The 17,348-nt window shown below is 49.7% G+C and overlaps 1 protein-coding gene across 1 annotated transcript in view; it reads left to right on the top strand.

Moving 5' to 3' along the window:
• Positions 1-17,348, top strand: part of NADSYN1 (NAD synthetase 1) — a 43,977-nt gene that overhangs the window by 22,686 nt on the left and 3,943 nt on the right. Inside the window, exons 10-19 of the mRNA XM_006860815.1 lie at positions 6,315-6,389; positions 8,394-8,518; positions 8,942-8,990; positions 10,963-11,065; positions 11,311-11,479; positions 11,577-11,712; positions 12,799-12,905; positions 14,892-15,023; positions 15,161-15,230; positions 16,669-16,797. Of these exons, the coding sequence (XP_006860877.1) occupies positions 6,315-6,389; positions 8,394-8,518; positions 8,942-8,990; positions 10,963-11,065; positions 11,311-11,479; positions 11,577-11,712; positions 12,799-12,905; positions 14,892-15,023; positions 15,161-15,230; positions 16,669-16,797 (1,095 nt within the window). The remainder of the gene's footprint in view (positions 1-6,314; positions 6,390-8,393; positions 8,519-8,941; positions 8,991-10,962; positions 11,066-11,310; positions 11,480-11,576; positions 11,713-12,798; positions 12,906-14,891; positions 15,024-15,160; positions 15,231-16,668; positions 16,798-17,348) is intronic.

Here is a 17,348-nt window from a genome sequence, read left to right as displayed (position 1 = left end):
CAGTGGTTACCTTGTTATCCAGTGGTTACCATGTTATCTAGTGGTTACCTTGTTATCCAGTGGTTACCATGTTATCTAGTGGAGTCCTGGTGTGGCGCTGCAGGTTACTACACTGGACTGCAAGGTCAGTTTAAACCCCAAGGTTGTTGGTTCAAACTCACTAGCCGCTCCTCAGAAACCCTACACAGGGTCTTTATGGGTCAGAACTGACTCGACGGCACTTCACAACGACAGTCCTACCTAGAGGTTACTACAGTATCCAGTGGTTAGTCTGTCCAGTGTCCCTGAATCCTGGCGACCCCACGTATGCCTGTAAAAGTGTACTCCATAGGGTTTTCAGTGGATGTTTCTTTGGAGGTTGATTGCCAGACCTTTCTTCCAACGTATCTCTGTGTGGATTCAAACCTCCAGATTTTCCTTAACAGCTGAGTGCTTGCCTGCCACACTCCCAGGTCTCCTATAGATGCAGTTGATGTGACTCTGTATTTGTTTAACAAATTTGCCATCGAACTGACGCTGACTCAAAGCCAACTGTGTGTGTCAGAGTAGAATGAACTCTGTAGGGGTTCTCGGTGGCTAACTTTTTAGAAAGAGACCTCCAGGTCTTTCTCCTGAGGTACCACTGGGTGGAGTTGATCCTCCAGCCTTTTGGTGAGCAGCCAGACTGCCCGTGTGAACACAGATACAGATTTCCCTCACAGGATGGGTGCCCTCACACTGAACATTCATTTTCCTTGCAGGGAGTAGACATATGGTTGGGAATCATGGATTCGAAGCCACTCACAGTGACCCCGTGTGACAGTGTAGAACTGCTCCAAATCTTGCTGGGGGCACATAGTTGGGTATTTTCTGCTGTGCAGCTACTGGTGGCTTTGAACCTCTGACCTTTTAGTTAGACACCAAGCGCTTAACACCACACCACCACCAATGTCTTTCAGACTTTCACAAGCAAAAAAAAAAAAAAAAATCATCGCCAAAAATGGAAGTAAATTCCAAGTGTGTAACTACAGCCCCCAGTATCATTTTGTTCTGCCAGGAAGCCGGCATGAACCAACAGTTGTCTGGCTCCATATGCCGTGAGGGTTCACGGTGGCATCTCCCATGGCTTTGCCTTTTCTCACTATCGAGCTCATTGATTTCCTCGTTTGGTTAGGAACACATACCGACAGCACTGATTGGCAGAGGTACACGGTAACAAGAGTCATGGGCGTGGGAATACTTTGCCAGAGCAGCACACGCTCACTTCAGGGGTAGTACATCCTCCCAGAGTCTGTGAGCGCAGTCCACGGTGCTTACCTCGCTTGTATCCACATGGACAGTACCATGGTCAGTGTTATCTGTAGCACTGGTGGGTGGAGCAGGCAGTTAATGTGCTCATCGACTAATCAGATAGGAAGCCAGAGGTCCACCCAGAGGCACTGAGGAAGAAAGGACTGGAAATCTATTGCTCAAAGAAACCCACCCATTGAAAACCCTCTGAAGTGGAACAGAACTCAGAACCCAGAAGTAACTCCATTGTCCACAAAGGACGAAAATGTATTAAATGGGAAATAGAAGGTCTCTTTAACAGATGGTGCTAGAAAAACTGGAAATCCATTTGCAGAAAATGAACCAAAAGCCAGAGCTCACACCATGTATGAAAACAAATTCACTGTGGATTAAAAACCTAAATGTAAACCCAAGGACTGTTAGGGTCATCAATGAAAAACAAATAGGGACAAACTTAGAGATTCAGATTTATGGCATAAATACACTATCAAAGTTAACTGAAAACACACAGATAGCAGAAGACGACATAGATGAGGGGCACCTCCTAAAAATTAGACACTTACATACATCAGAGGATTTCACCAAAAAGGGAAAAGAGAACCCACAAACAGGGAGAAAATGTTTGGCAATGAAGTATCCGACGAAGGATTGCTCCCCAGAATTTATAGACCACTTCCGTGCCTCAACAAGATAAATCCAATTAAAAAATGGTCAGAGGGCATGAACAGACACTTCACCAAAGAAGGTATCTGGGTGGCCAAACCAAGATGAAAAGTGCCCATAATCCTTAGCTGTTGTTGTGGTTAAGTACCGTGGAGTCGGTTCCCACTCATAACAACCCTGTACGGGGTTTCTGAAGCTGCAAATCTTTATGGGAGCGGAAAGTCTCATCTTTCTCCTGCGGAACTGCTGGTAGTTTCAAACTGCCAACCTTGAGGTTAGCAGCCCGATTCGTAACCACTACGCTACCAGAGATCCTTCATTATCTGTTAGAAAGATGCAAATTGAAACAACAGGGAGCTATCATTTAACACCAGCGTTAATAGCACAGTTAAAGGGGAACAAACAGAAGAGAAGAAATGTGGGTGAGGGTGTGGCCGGAGCCCTCTTACACTGCTGGTGGGACTACAAAATGGTGCAATCTCTGTGAAAGGCAGAATGGCACTCTCAAAGAGCTGGAAATAGAAATGCCGTCCGACCCAGCAATCCCTCTACTGGGTATAGATCCTCAAGAAATAAGAGCCGGGACACAAAATAAACATCTGCATACCTATGTTCATGGCAGCACTATTCACAAGCAATAGCTTCACAAGATGGAGCCAGCCTAGATGCCCACCAGCAGAATAGGTAAACAAACTTCGGTACCCACACACAATGGAATACTATGGAATGCTGGAAGATAATGAATCTGCAAAACACCTCACAACATGAATGAACCTGGAAGACATTAAGCTGAGTGAAATTTGTTGTTGTTGTGAGGTGCTAGTGACTTGGTGCTGACTCTAGTGACCCCATGCACAGCAGAAAGAAACCCTGCCCGGTCCTGGGCCAACCTCACAATCACTGCCACACTTGAGCCCATTGCTTCCGCCACTGTGCCAATCCATCTCGCTGGGCGTCTTCCTCTTTTTCTCTGACCCTCCACCTTACCAAACATAATATTCTTCTCCAGCGACTGGTCCCTCCTAACAACACGTCTGAAGTATGAGAGACAAAGTCTGGCCATCCTGGCTTCCAGGGAGCACTCTGGCTGCACTTCTTCCAACACAGATCTGTTGGTTCTTTTGGTAGCCCATGGCACTTTTAATATTCTCCTCCAACACCAGAACTCAAATGCAATCAGTTCTTCTGCGGTCTTCCTTATTCACTGTCAGCTTTTGAATGCATATGAGGTTATTGAAAATACCATTGCTTGGATTAGGTGCACCTTAGTCCTCAGACTGACATGGTTACTCTTGATCACTTTCCAGAGGTCTTGTGCAACAGATTTGTCTAATGCAATACGTCGTTTGATTTCTTGGCTGCTGCTTCCATGAGTGTTGATGGTTGATCCAAGAAAAATGAAGTCTTTGACAACTTCATTCTTTTCTCCATTTATCTTGATATTTATTGGTCCAGTGGTGAGGATTTTCGTTTTCTTTACACTGAGTTGCAACCCATACTGAAAGCTGTGGTCTTTGGTCTTCATCAGTAAGTATTTTAAGTCCTCTTTACTTTCAGCAAGCAAGGTTGTATCATCTGCATAATGCAGGTTAATGACTCTTCCTTCAGTCCTGATTCCATGTTCTTCATATAATCCAGCTTCTCAAATTATTTGTTCAGCATACAGATTGAATAAGTATAGTGAAAGAATACAACCCTGGTGCACGCCTTTCTAAATTTTAAGCCATTCGGTGTTTGCTTGTTGTGTTTGAACAACTGCTTCTTGGTCCATGTAGAGATTCCTCATGAGCACAATTAAGAGTTCCAGAATATTCATTGTCTGAGTGAAATTAGTTAATTACCAAAGGACAAATATTGTATGCGATCACTACTGTAAAAAGTTAAGAAAAGGTTTTCTTGATAAAAGAAACATACAATGATGGTTTCTGGTAGCGGGTGGTGTGTGTGGCTGTTAGGAATTTTTCATGAGCTGGAGGGCAGTATAGATTCCTGGTGTGGCGCTGTAGGATAAGCACTGACCTTCAAAAGGTCAGAAGTTCAAACCCACCAGTCACTCCTCAGAAATAGTATCCAGGGTTGCTATTAGTTGGAACTGACTCGACGGCACTTAACAACAACAACAGAGGGTGGTACAAGTTAGCATGGGTGACAGGGCAGGCAATACACAAGAGGGGAGTTGGCTGAGGAAAGCTGAATGTAGCGGGAGACTCAGGGAGGAACGCAAAAGTAGAGGGAAATACTGTTGGTTCACAGAGGGGCCTGTAGTCATTATAATGAAGCGCAGTCTAAGAGTCAGTGAGTGTAAAACTGATAATCTGCTCTGTAAACCTTCACTCAATTCATAATCAAGTGTTTAAAACAGAAAGCAAACAACCCTTTAGAGCACAGTTCTAGTCAGACACCCGTGGGGGTGCCTTGAGTTGGCCCCGACTTGACAGTTACCACTGTATATACGTGTGTGCACACAGCACTCTCTGTCTACAGCATGTTACCACCTGCTCCCTCCCACCATGGCTCTGTGCCAACACATTTTCAAAAATACATCCGGAGAAGCGAGCGGTTGGCAAACAAACAGAATGTGTGTGTTGCTTGGGTGAACATACAACAGTGAACATGGCTGAGGACTCTCTTTGGTGGTGCACACGTGTTTGGTTTGTGTCCGACTCATAGCTTCAGGTAGCATTCATTACACGGCCATTGACTGACAGGCGGCTTGGGGACACCTCACAGCGGAAGGCTGCTCCCTGCAGACTCCTGGGCTGTGCCAGCTTGCTGGATCATACCTGTAGGAAGTTCCCCAGGTGATTCTCAATCCCAGGAAAATTCAAGAACCATTGCCCTGCATTTCCCCGAGGTGGCTTTCCAAATTTCAGAGTTACTTGATTTTACCCCGATGTTCGGTTGATACTAGGTATTGTGGAGCCAGCTCCAACTCCTGGCCACCCCGTCTATAGCAGAGTGTCATCCAGTCCCGTACCGTCTCCATGACTCTTGGCATGTTTGGGAGCCCACTGTGGTGGGCACAATATTTTCAGTATCTTCCAACCTAGGCGACTCTATCAGACAGTATGAGGGGGCTTCCAAGTTGGTGGAGGAAGCCATCAAGGCAAGCAAGACGGACGTAGAAGCCCTAGTTAGCAACCAGCTGGGTAAAGCCTATTTGTTATTATCTTAAAAATCCGAGGTGCGTACATTCATCCCACAAATGTGCTACTTCTCTCTACCTCCATCATGTCATTATTGCTATAGTATTATGTGAATGGTGTTTTAGTACATGTGTTTCTTTAGTGGTTTGTAGACGTAGATTTAGTAAATTCTAGAATTCGTGATTAGTAAACCCCAAACCCACTACCATCCGGTCAATTCTGACTCATTGCCTCTACAGGACACAGTAGAATGGCTCCTTAGAGTTTGCAAGGCTAAATCCTTTTCCCAAGGAGTGGCTGGTGGGTTTGAACTGCCGACTTTGCAGTTAGCAGCCTAACACCTGACCCACAGTACCGTAGCACCTTGTACACAGAAAGGCACCTGTAAAAACACACTGGCATTGAGTTGGTTCCGACTCAGAGCAACCCATCGGACAGGGTAGAATGGCCCTGTAGGGCTTCCAAGCCTCTCATCTTTAGGGGAGCAGACTGCCCAGCTCTATGCTGCTAAGCAGATGGTAGATTTGAACCTACAAGAGGCTGCACATTCTAACCATTGCCTCCGAGGAGCTCCTGTGGAGAGGTATACTGTAAACTCAGACATCTAACTGACACTAAGTCCATACCATACCTAAGTGTCCAGTTTGCGTAAGAATTCAACTTAAAGACAGATTTAGGAATGGAAGCCATTGGTAATCTGCAGACTGCCTGCAATGTGAATTGTTTGAGCAATTTTTTCTTAAGGGCATAAATTCTATCCAGAAGTTAAAACCTCTCTCTTTTTACCTGTAAGTTGCAAGTGGCAGAGTGTACCATCTCAGCTGGATTCATGTGTGGGGAAATGTTAGTTCCTGGGACCCTGGCCTCACCCCTCTGCCTGCTCCTGCCCAGCATTCTTCCGGTTGCCTGTCCTCATGGTCACAAAATGGCTGCAGCAGCACCAGCCATCCCATCTCTGTGTGAACACAGAGACACAGATGTGTCTCTTTAAAAGAGTGGAGATGCTTTCCCAGAAGCCCCTGGTATAAGTGTCTGAATGTAACACAGGTCCTGGTGGCCACAGGAAGGGGGAGGGGGCTGGGAGTGGGCACCACCCCTGGCCAGTCCTGGCCTTGCGCTCCCAGCCGCTGCTCTAGAGGGGGGCTCACTCTCGTGCAGAAAGTAGTGAAATCACACTAGAGGGTTGGATACACAGGACATTACGGTTTTTCTCTGAACCCCGCCCCCCCACCACAGGAAGTCCTCACGGCCACGTTGGACTTGGAGGATGTCCGGAGCTACAGGGCAGAGATCTCCTCGCGAAGCCTGGCAGTATGTTCTCTCATCCCCACCTTGATGGGAAGCCCCTCAAAGACCCTGTGACATGGCCACCGGCTAGGGGCTTGGTTGAGGTCCCATGGGCTAGGGCTTGGGGTGTGGGAACTGGGCGGGACTCAGCAGTGTGGGGAGGGGAGGTGGGATGGCACAGAATGTTTGCTCATGTCACCCCTGCTCTCAGGAGCCAGGCCCCGAACCCTGACTGTTGTGATTAGTAAGAATCCGCCCCGCACCCCAAGAATCCCAGGGAGTGGTGGGGTGTCGGCACTACAGGGATACCAGGAGGTGGAACTGGAGGCCGGGAGGGCTCCCCCCAACCCCAGGTGTAAGCACCCTGGGTGGAGGGTCGGTGAGTCTGTAGCCAGCCAGCCTACTGACAGGGCCATCACCTGTAGCCTGGGACTCGGTTCTTGTCAAACGTGGTTAAATATGGACTATTAAGTGGGGTGGTCACCACGGGACAGTGCACTTACAAACAGTGAGGAAGTGTGAAGCTCAAAACGAGCGGAATCCCTCTGAGATTTGTTAACAACTTTGTTGTTGTTGTGAGGTACCGTTGAGTTGGTTCCAACTCATAACGGCCCGATGTACACAGAAGGAAATGCTGAGCGGCTGTGTGCTGTCTTCACAGTTACTGTTGGCTGCAGCCACTCCTGGCTCACCAGTTGTGTTGTGGTTGTCAAGTACCGTCGATTCGGTTCCGACCCATAGCAACCCTGTACAGGGTTTCCAAGGCTGTAAATCTTTACAGGAACAGAAAGCCTCATCTTTCTCCCGCGGAACAGCTGGTAGTTTTGAACTGCTTCAGGTTCGCAGCCCGATTCGTAACCACTACGCTACCAGAGCTCCTCCTGATAGAATTCACGCAGCTTAGTCTTTCAGTTAGCGCCTGATCTCCCCAACTCCATGAATCTACTGTCTTCAGAAAGCTCCTTAATTGAGAGTTTCATGTGAATGAAAACCAAAAACCAAACCAAACAGGCCACCAAGTCAGTCCCGACTCATAGCAACCCTGTAGGATTGAGTGGAAGTGCCCCATGGTGTTTCCCAGGCTGTAAGTCTTTACAGGAGCAGAAAGCCTCATCTGTCTCTCAAGGAGCAGCAGGTGGGTTTGAACCACCTGTCTCGTGGTTAGCAATCCAGTGTGGATCCTACAGCCAAGCACCATACTTACTGTTGTTGTTGTTAAGTCTTGTTGAGTTGGTGCTCTATTACTGTTGTTGTTGTTGTTAAGTGCCGTTGAGTCAATTCCGACCCACGGCGACCCTGTATAGGGTTTCCAAGGAGCAGCTGGTGAGCTTGAACCACCGACCTTGCAGTTCAAATGACTTTGTTGTCTGACGCATTAGCCCATAGCGCCACACCTGGTTTTAAATTCTGGTCATCCTAATGGAAGTGAAGGGGTACATCATCATGGTCTGGGTTTGCATGTCACTATAGAGTCCTGGTGTGGCACTGTGGGTTAATGCGCTAGACTGCAAAGCTGTTTGAACTACAAGGTTGACGGTTCAAGCTCACCAGATGCTCTTCGGAAGCCCTATACAGGGTCACTATTGGTTGGAACCGACTCGACAGCACTTCACAACAACAACATAGCTAATTGGGAGTCTTGGTGTGGCGCTGTGGGTTCATGCGCCAGACTGCAAAGACATTTGAACTGCAAGGTCGACGGTTCAAGCTCACTAGCAGCTCCTCGGAAACCCTATCTAGGTCACTATGGGTCGGAATCGACTCAACGACACTTAACAACAACAACAACATAGCTAATTGGGACTCTTGGTGTGGCACTGTAGAATCAGCACTGTACCACTAACCACAGGTTCGGTGGTTCAAACCCACTAGCTGCTCCTAGGTAGCCCTACACAGGGTTGCTGTGAGTCGGAACCGACTTGATGACCCTTAACAACAACAACAATGACTAATTGAGTTTTGCTCTCTGGTGGACCCACAAGAGTCTTGGTAATGAGAATGATCTAGGGTATGGCATCTCCATCTCAGGCCAGCCGGGTGGACCCCTACCCCCGAGTGAAGGTGGACTTTGCCCTCTCCCACCACAATGACCTGCTGCTGCCGCTCTCGGAACCCATCGAGTGGACGTACCACAGCCCTGCCGAGGAGATAAGGTGGGCCGGGCCCTTTCGCCCAGCCTAGGACTGGCCTTATGGTGGGGGCTGCTCAGTTAGCATTGGACTTCTGACTGCAAGATTGGTGGTTCAAACCCCCCGGCTGCTGTGTGGGAGAGAGATGAGGCCGTCTACTTCTGTAAGGATTTGCAGTCTTTAGAAACCTCCAGAAGCAGTTGTTCTCTGTTCTGTAAGGTCTCTGAGCCAGTCAACCTGACGGCAGTGGATTTGGTTTTATTGGGAGGAAGAGGGATCCAATAGATACGTGGTTAAGTGGGGTCGTGCCTTGTTAGTGTTGAGACAAGCAATACTGGGGCCTGAATGTTTGGGTTCAGCTGTATGAGAGCCCCCAGGGCCACAGTGGGTGGTGCCCTGTCAGGAGTCTCCAAATCAAATGTTCTGATCCACTCCCCCTCCCCCCAGCCTTGGACCCGCGTGCTGGCTCTGGGATTTCTTGAGACGTAGCCAACAGGTGAGTATTCGACATTGATTAGTTTATGATAATCGCTTCGTTCATGATGCTGGTTTGTGTTCCGGTATCTGCAGGCTGATGATTAATTTACTTACTTGTCTCTCTCTCTCTCTTTTTTTTTTTGAGTTGTTAGTATGAATTGAGTGATAGTTTACATGGGAGAACATCAATTTTACACTCATCATTTCATTGCAATGATTACAATCTCCTCCGTGCATCATCATTCAACAGTATTTGCTTCTATTCCCTCTTTTTTGTTTGTTTGGATGTATGCAAAAACACTCAGGAATATATAATCATTTAAACAACCCAAGGGCACATTCTGTAAGCCTGCCTCCTGGCCGCCAAGTCACAGCCTTTCTCTTTCCATGAGTCCAGAGTCCTCAGCTGCTCCCTCTCTCCATGTCCTCATCTCTGTCTCCATCTCTGGTGTCACTGCTTCTCTGGATAGGGTCTCACATTCTGCTCATGCTCTTCTTCCTTGATGGCCCTAGGGTCCTCTGTTCTTGCACTGTAAGATTAATTACTCCCCCGTTTTTTGTTACAAAACTTTTGCCTTTACAGTTGTGACAGTTGCAATTAGTCATGGTAATAATTACTCACTATTGAATCATAAGAATCTTATCCCCATCACCTTTCACCAGACCTGTCCAGACAAGATGAAAGCTATTTAGTGGGAACTCTACCTTCCCACACACACTCTTAAACTAAGCTCCCTCTTGAAACCTTGTAAGCCAGTCACTTCGTGCCTTTATCGCCCCCTTATTTTAGGTAGCCAATGTCCAAGTAGCCCGTCCCTTACTTACTTGTTTCTTATGTAATAGTTTATTGTGTTTGGGTGCAAGTTTACACATAGCAAGTTAGATTCCCCTTTGACAAGGCCCACACCAACCCCAGGTCTACGGTGGTCTGTAGTCTCTGGCTTTGCGTTTGGGTGGTTCTGTTGCCAGGATTCTCCTTGTCTGTGCCCTTGACCGGCCTGTCTTTGTTTTGGATTAAATGCTGACCTTGTGGACCCATATAGGTGCTTTTTGGGTAGGGCAGCCATGTGGCAGGTAATGACCCTGCTGTAGCGTTCCGAGGTGACCTCTGGATAGTTTGGGTTCTAGATCCACAGAGTGTCTCAGGGCGAGACCCTCCAGGCACCTTCTGGCCTCAGATGGTTCGATTTATCTGGGCTTGTTTTGTTTTTTAAAGACTTTGAGTTTCACTGTGCAGTTTGTTCTCCTGCTGACTGGGATTATCCATCATGCCCCAGGCCAGCGATGTTTGTTTGTTTTTTTTTCACTTTGAGGAGGCATCTCTTCCCCAGGTGTATTTTGAGTGCCTTCCAACTTGAGGAGCTCATCTCCCTGCACTACATCTGACAATATTCTGGTGTTCTTCATCATGTTTCAATAGTCAATAATCGGGTGCTATCCGACAGTGTTCCGTTACTAGTCATAAGGTTTTTAGTGAGTAAACATTCCGACGTAGTCCGCCCATCCTTCTTCCTAGTCTGTCTTAGTCTGGAAGCTCCCCTGAACCCTGCCCACCACGCATGACCCTACTGGTATTTTAGTTCCAGTATCATAACAACAGGCAAGCCACCCTTGTGTGACAGACTGACAGATGAGTGATGTTGCTTCTGTCTGCTCCCGTGGGGAGTTTAAGCTCCGCTAGCCAGCGGCCTATGGGGTGCACCTAGGTGTGAGCCGGGCTCTGGTTGCTACTCACAGACGACATGCCAGCCCCCAGCATGTGGTGACCACGTGCGTCAGCAAGGCACTGGGTGGGGGGTTGGCGGGGGCTCCTCTCTCTAAAGGCCCCCTCTTCTTTTTCCTCTAGAAAATCCAGTCGGGATTGTGAGGGGTATCTTTAGGAAACTGACGTCATGTGTGTTTTTGTGGGGATCTGGGCACATGTGAGTGTGAAGTGAACGTGGAGCTACCCCAGGGCTCGGCTCACGCTGTGCTGTGTTTTGCTGTGGCAGGGGGGATTCTTCCTGCCCCTGAGCGGTGGGCTGGACAGCGCGGCTAGCGCCTGCATCGTCTTCTCCATGTGCTGCCAGGTCTGCGAGGCTGTCCGGAGTGGAAGTAGGTGGGACCCCTGGGTCCAGGAAGCATCTGTGGAAACAGTAGACACCAGTCCTGGGCCGTGGGAGGGGTCCCTGGGCAGACCAGACGCCCAGTCCTGGGCCCCAGGCCGCATTTTGTTCCTTGGGGGCTGTTCCATGGGAGCAATCAGCTAGCACCAGGAAGTCCTCACTGGGGAGAGTGGTCGGTCCAGTCAGTGGGGTTGATGGAGTGGGGTGAAGCTGTGATTGCCTGGTGGTTTTCAGATCAGCAAGTTCTGGCTGACGTCCGGACCATCCTGAACGACGTCAACTACAGCCCCCAGGACCCCCGAGACCTCTGTGGACGGCTGCTGACCACCTGCTACATGGCCAGTGAGAATTCCTCCCAGGAGACGTGTGAGAGGGCCAGGGAGCTGGCCCAGCAGATTGGGAGGTAAGAGGGGCGGCCCGCTGGGCGTGGGAGGTGAGATCATGAGAGGGTCTGTGTCCCTGTTAGCATCGTGTATCTGGACTTCTCGTATCTCTCCCAGCCACCACATGGGCCTCAGCATAGAGCCGGCTGTGAAGGCCATCGTGGGCATCTTCAGCCTGCTGACGGGGCAGCGCCCTCAGTTTGCGGTGCACGGAGGCAGCAGCAGGGAGAACCTGGCTCTGCAAAACGTACAGGTGCATCTGCTGGCCCAGCCTGTCACCTGGGGGAGCTGGGCTGTGTGGGTCGTGCAGCTCAGGACACAGCTAGTGTGTGTGTGTGTATGAGCGTGTGAGTGGGGGGGGAATGTGTGTGAGCACACGTGTGTGTAAATGTGTGTGCATGAGCGTGTGAGTGGGGGGATGTGTGTGAGCGTGTGTATGAGTGTGAGTGTATGGGAATGTGTATGAACACGTGTGTAAGTGTGGAAAAGTGTGTGAGCACACGTGTGTGTAAGTGTATGAGTGCATAAGTGTGAGTGTGGGGATGTGCGTGAGTACACACGTGTCTGTACATGGGTGAGTGTGTGTGTTTGTGTGTACATGGGTGAGTGTGTGTGTGAATGTGCATGAGCACATGTGTGTGTGAGCATGTGATTGTGGGAATGTGAGCACACGTGTATGCATGCATGTGAGGAGGGGAATGTGTGTGAGTACGCGTGTGTAAATGTGTGAGTGTGTGGGAATGTATGGACACCTGTGTGTGTGTGCGCATGAGTGTGTGAGTGGGGGGAATTGCGTGAACACGTGTGTGCGTGCATGAGTATGTGTGTAAATGTGCGTGAGCACACACGTGTGTAAGTGTGTGCATGAACATGTGAGTGGGGAATGTGCATGAGCACACACGTGTGTGTGTGTGTGTGTGTGTGTGTGTGTGTGTGTGTGAGTGGGGGGATGTGCATGAGCACGTCAATGTGTGCGCGCGTACATTGAGTGTGCATGTGGGTAAAAACGGATGTGTTTTGGCTGTAGGTGTGGGGCACAGCTGCCCTCATTGTTACAACTGGGGTCTGGCTGGTGGAGGCAGGGGAGGAGGCACCCGTCCCACACTCACACACACACCTGTACCCCATATTTCCTATGTGGCTGGCCTTCCCTTCTTCCGTCCAGAAACAGTGGGCTGGCCCTCGTTCCACCCCAGGGTCCTGCTGAGCGTCAAGACCCTGACTCTGGTTTCTCCCCAGAGTCATCTTCACCCCCACGCCCCAGAGGTTGTTGGGTAGCGCTGTGAGCCTTGCCCCTGAAGCCCAGTATGCTGGCAACAACGTCCTCCATGTTGTCCAGGCTCGAATCAGAATGGTGCTTGCCTACCTGTTTGCCCAGCTGAGCCTCTGGTCCCGGGGCTTCCCCGGGAGTCTCCTGGTGCTTGGATCTGCCAACGTGGATGAGAGGTGTGTATAGCTTGGGGGTGGGGACATGCGTTCCAGGCCTTGAATGGTCTCTGTGACACGTGGCAGGAGATCGCGACACCCCCATTCACTCGGCAAAGGTAGAACCAAACCAAAGAATTCCAACTGACGGAGACCGCATGTGTTACCAGGGAGAACTGTTCTGTCGTGTTTCCTTGGTGGCAATCTTACAGAAGTAGATTTCCAGATCTTTCTTCCTGATGCTGCTGGGTGGATTCCACCTGTCAACCATTAGGTTAGCAGCCAAGCGCAAACCATTTGCACCGGCCCCAGGCAGCATTATTTCTTCCAGACCAGCATGCGGCCAGGGTGTGAGGGGCCAGGAAGACCATACATCAGCTCCTCAAACCGATGGGTAAAACTGAGGCCCAGTTTGCCTCTCAGTAGGAGTGGGGATGGATTAAAGGGTCTTTCTCTTGGAGCAGTGTGGGGTCAGGGATGATAGACTAGGGGCTTCCTAGCCCAGAGTTTCAGGTGGGGGATGGAAGCATGTTGTATTAGACAAATGACCCCAAGTGTTATGAGGCAGACAGGTGTGTGGTGTGAGCAGGGAGGCAGGAAGGGACCCGTTCACGGAAGCCTCGTCAAGTCAAGGATGAACTGAGGAATTTACAGCAGGGGTGGCATGGTCAAGAATCACCCTGGGTGTTGGATAGAGTAGAAAGAAAATGTGGCACAAAACTCAAAATCATTAAAACAAAACAAAATGACCACAGTGGTTACGAATCGGGCTGCGAACCTCAAGGTCAGCAGTTTGAAACTACCAGCTGATCTGCGGGAGAAAGATGAGGCTTTCTGCTCCCATAAAGATTACAGCCTCGGAAACCCTGTTCAGGGTCACTATGGGTCAGAACCCACTCGACGGCATATAACAACAACAACAGAGATCAGTAGAGTCCCTGAGACTGTGGTCCCAAACCCCCCTTCACTCACCCTGTGGCTCAAATTTCAGACAAGCCATAGAAGGTCTATTAGGGGGACAATAACACCCGGGAGGTGTACAACCTTTAGAATCATTTATCTGAAAGGTAAAGTTGACAAGGGGTAGGAGAGAAAGGAGGGAATCCCAGGGAGGAAGTGGGAAGAGAGATATTGCATTGTGGGAATTGTAGTCTTACGAGAGGAAACGAAATATACATCTGCTATTGATGGAGAAATTTGATTTGTAGACTTCCACCCCATTCACAATAAAAAGTTAAAAGAAAAAAAGAATGATAGAAAGGAAAGGAAGAAATGGCCTTGGAGTCAGCGGGGCACCTGTGGTCCAGTGGGAAGATGTGGCAGGCTGGACCAGGATCGCTGGTGCAGTGGGATGGGGACAGTTGGGCGCACTAGAGAGGTATATAAGTCTTCTGAGGCTCCGGGAACATACATGTTACCTCACAGTTCTGGAGGTCAGCGGTCCCACTCGGGCCTCTCTGGGATTCAGTCAGCTGTGTGCAGGGCTGACTTTTGGAAGTTGATCACCAGGCCTTTCTTCCTCATCTATCAGAGTCTGAAAGTTCTGCTGAAACCTGTTCGGCATCCCGGCCACACATACCAGCCTCCACAGACAGATGGGTAGTAGCTGCCTGTGAAGTGTCTTAGCTGGTACTTGAACCCATGTCTCCCACTGAGCCACCCTTGTCTCTGTTTTGTCATGTTACAAGTTCTGGGGACTAGGAAGAGGACATCTCTGTGCTCACCACACAGAGTTAGAGGCAGTGGCTGTGGTGAGGTGGCCTTCACTGTCCGGACCAAGCAGCTTCCTGGCTGTGGCCTTGCCTTGTCCACCTTAACATCTCTTCACATCTGCAGACAGGCTGTCCCCACCAGGCACTGATTCCCACATGTCCCAGCCCACAGCCTCCCTGATGTGCTCACCTGGGCAGGGTCCCCACACATGCACCCTGCCCAGCCACACCTGCTTCCAGTAAACCCTGAGTGCACTTCGGGATGAACAACCCGGGTTCTGTGTCTCTCACTCAGCCTCCTGGGCTACCTGACCAAGTATGACTGTTCCAGTGCAGACATCAATCCAATTGGTGGCATCAGCAAGATGGACCTGCGAGCTTTCGTGCAGTTGTGTGTGGAGCGCTTCCAGCTGCCCGCCCTGTGTAGGTGAGCATGTGGGGACACGCGCTCCTGCTCAGATGCCCTCCAAGGCCTCCTGTTACCCTTTGGAGCTCCGTGATGAGGCCTCTCCCCCTTTTCTTACCTTAGTGGCTCTATGGCTTACCTGTGCCCCTCTATCCCAGCATCCTCGATGCCCCGGCCACCGCAGAGTTGGAACCCTTGGCTGACGGACAGGTGTTCCAGACAGACGAGGTACGGCAGGGCCAGCCACAGTATCTCCCCTCCAGCTGCCCCTGTGTCCTGAGCCGGGTCCCTCCCAGGAGCCTACTCCAACCTGGTGCCCAGTGTGGGCATCTTTAAACTTAGTCCTGACCATTTACCTTTAGGTATAACACATTGTTGTTGTTAAGTGCCATAGAGTCGGTTCTGAGGAGTGGCTGGTGGGTTTGAACTACCAAGCTTGCGGCACAAACCAACCTTATAGTCCAGTGCTTATCCTGCAGTACCACAGTAATGAGGTTCACTTCTGTCTCCAGTTCACTGTGAAAGAGGGTGGATTTTGTCAAATGCTGTTTGTGCAGTTTTGAGACATTACCCCGGTCTTGTACTCTAGGGATGAATTCACCCGGTCAGAGTACATAATCCTGTGTACATACTCCTGGATTTGATTTGCTGATACTTAATTGAGGAGTCTGGGGGGCGGGGGGGTGGGTCTATATTCAAAATAGCAGGAGCCCAGGTAGCACAGTACTTAAGCCTTTGGCTGCTTACTGAGAAGGTTGATGGTTCGAATCCACCAGCAGCTCTGTGAGAGAAAACACCGGGTGATCTGCTCCCGTAAAGATTGTATTTGTTGTTGTTAGATGCAGCTGGGTTAGTTCTGACTCATACTGACCCTACATACAACAGAATGAAACACTGCCTGGTCCTGCGTCCTCCTCACAATCATTAACTGCTACGTGTAGGTCCACTGATGCTGCCACTGGAGCAATCCATCTCGCGGGGGGAGTCGTCCCCATTTTGGCTGACCCTCCACCTTACTAAACATGATGTCCTTCTCCAGGGACTGGTTCCTCCTAACCGCGTGTCCAAAGTATGTGAGATGAAGTTTCCCCATCCTCACTTCTACAACGGAGCGTTCTGGCTGTACCTCTTCCAGAGAATCCGTGGGACTTTCAGTATTCTTCTCCAACACCAGAACTCAGATGCATCAATACTTTCCCTGGTCTTCCTTATTCATTGTCGGGCTTTCACATGCACCTGAGGAGATTGGAAATACCAGGCCTTGGGCCAGGTGCGCCTCAAACGGACATCTTTGCCCTTGAGCACTTGAGCGCGGTCTTGTGCTGCAGATTTGCCTAATGCAATACGTCACTTGATTTCTTGGCGGCTGCTTCCATGAGTGTTGATAGTTGATCCAAGCAAAATGAAATCTTTGACAACTTCAGTCTTTTCTCCATTTTATCGTGATGTTCTTTATTGATCGGGTGGTGAGGATTTTTGTTATCTTCACTTTGAGGTACAACTCATAACAAAGACTGTGGTCTTTGGTCTTCATCAGTAAGTGTTTCAGGTTCTCTTCAGAATGTAAAACATGCTCCTCAGTGGCCATTCCAGCTCTCAGGGAGCACAGTTCCACTGGGTCCGGGCCCCGGCTGACCATCTCTCTGGCACGTGTTTCTCCCCACAGGAAGACATGGGAATGACCTATGTGGAGCTCTCTGTTTATGGAAGGCTCCGGAAGATAGCCAAGATGGGGCCCTACAGTATGTTCTGTAAACTCGTCAACATGTGGAAAGAGCTGTACAGCCCACGACAGGTGAGATGCGCTGCCAGGTGTCAGGGGGATGGTCCCTCAGGAGCAAGGTAACACCAAACCCAAATCAGCCCACTGCCCTGGAACCCATTCAGACTCATCGCAACCCCAGAGGGCTCAACAGAGTGGCCCCATAGGGTTTCTGACACTCAGTCTTTATGAAAGCAGATAGCCTCATATTTCTTGTGTGGAGGTGGAGGTGAGTTTGAACCACTGACCTTTCAGTGAGTAGCTCAACACTTCACCCACGGCACCACCAAGACTCCTTTCCAGCAAACACAGTGACCTTGTTTACAACGGGACACTCCCTGGTCCTCATTTCTCACAGCCCCTCGCCCAACAGATTGATTGGAGTGAGGGTTAGCTGTGCCCAGGTACGTACGAAAAAAACAGTAGTCATGGAATTATTTCCAACTCACAGCACCACCGTGTGTGTCAGAGGAGAACTGTGCCCACAGGGTTCTCAGTGGATGATTTTTCATAAGTAGATTCCACTCATGGTGCCCCGTGTGTGTCAGAAGAGAACTGTGCCCACAGGGTTCTCAGTGGATGAT

The sequence above is a fragment of the Chrysochloris asiatica genome, unplaced genomic scaffold, assembly GCF_000296735.1.
Source record: "Chrysochloris asiatica unplaced genomic scaffold, ChrAsi1.0 scaffold00040, whole genome shotgun sequence".
In the NCBI taxonomy this organism is placed as follows: domain Eukaryota; kingdom Metazoa; phylum Chordata; class Mammalia; order Afrosoricida; family Chrysochloridae; genus Chrysochloris; species Chrysochloris asiatica.
The sequence above is the reverse complement of the archived record's forward strand: the minus strand, read 5'-3'. Positions and strand labels throughout refer to the sequence as shown.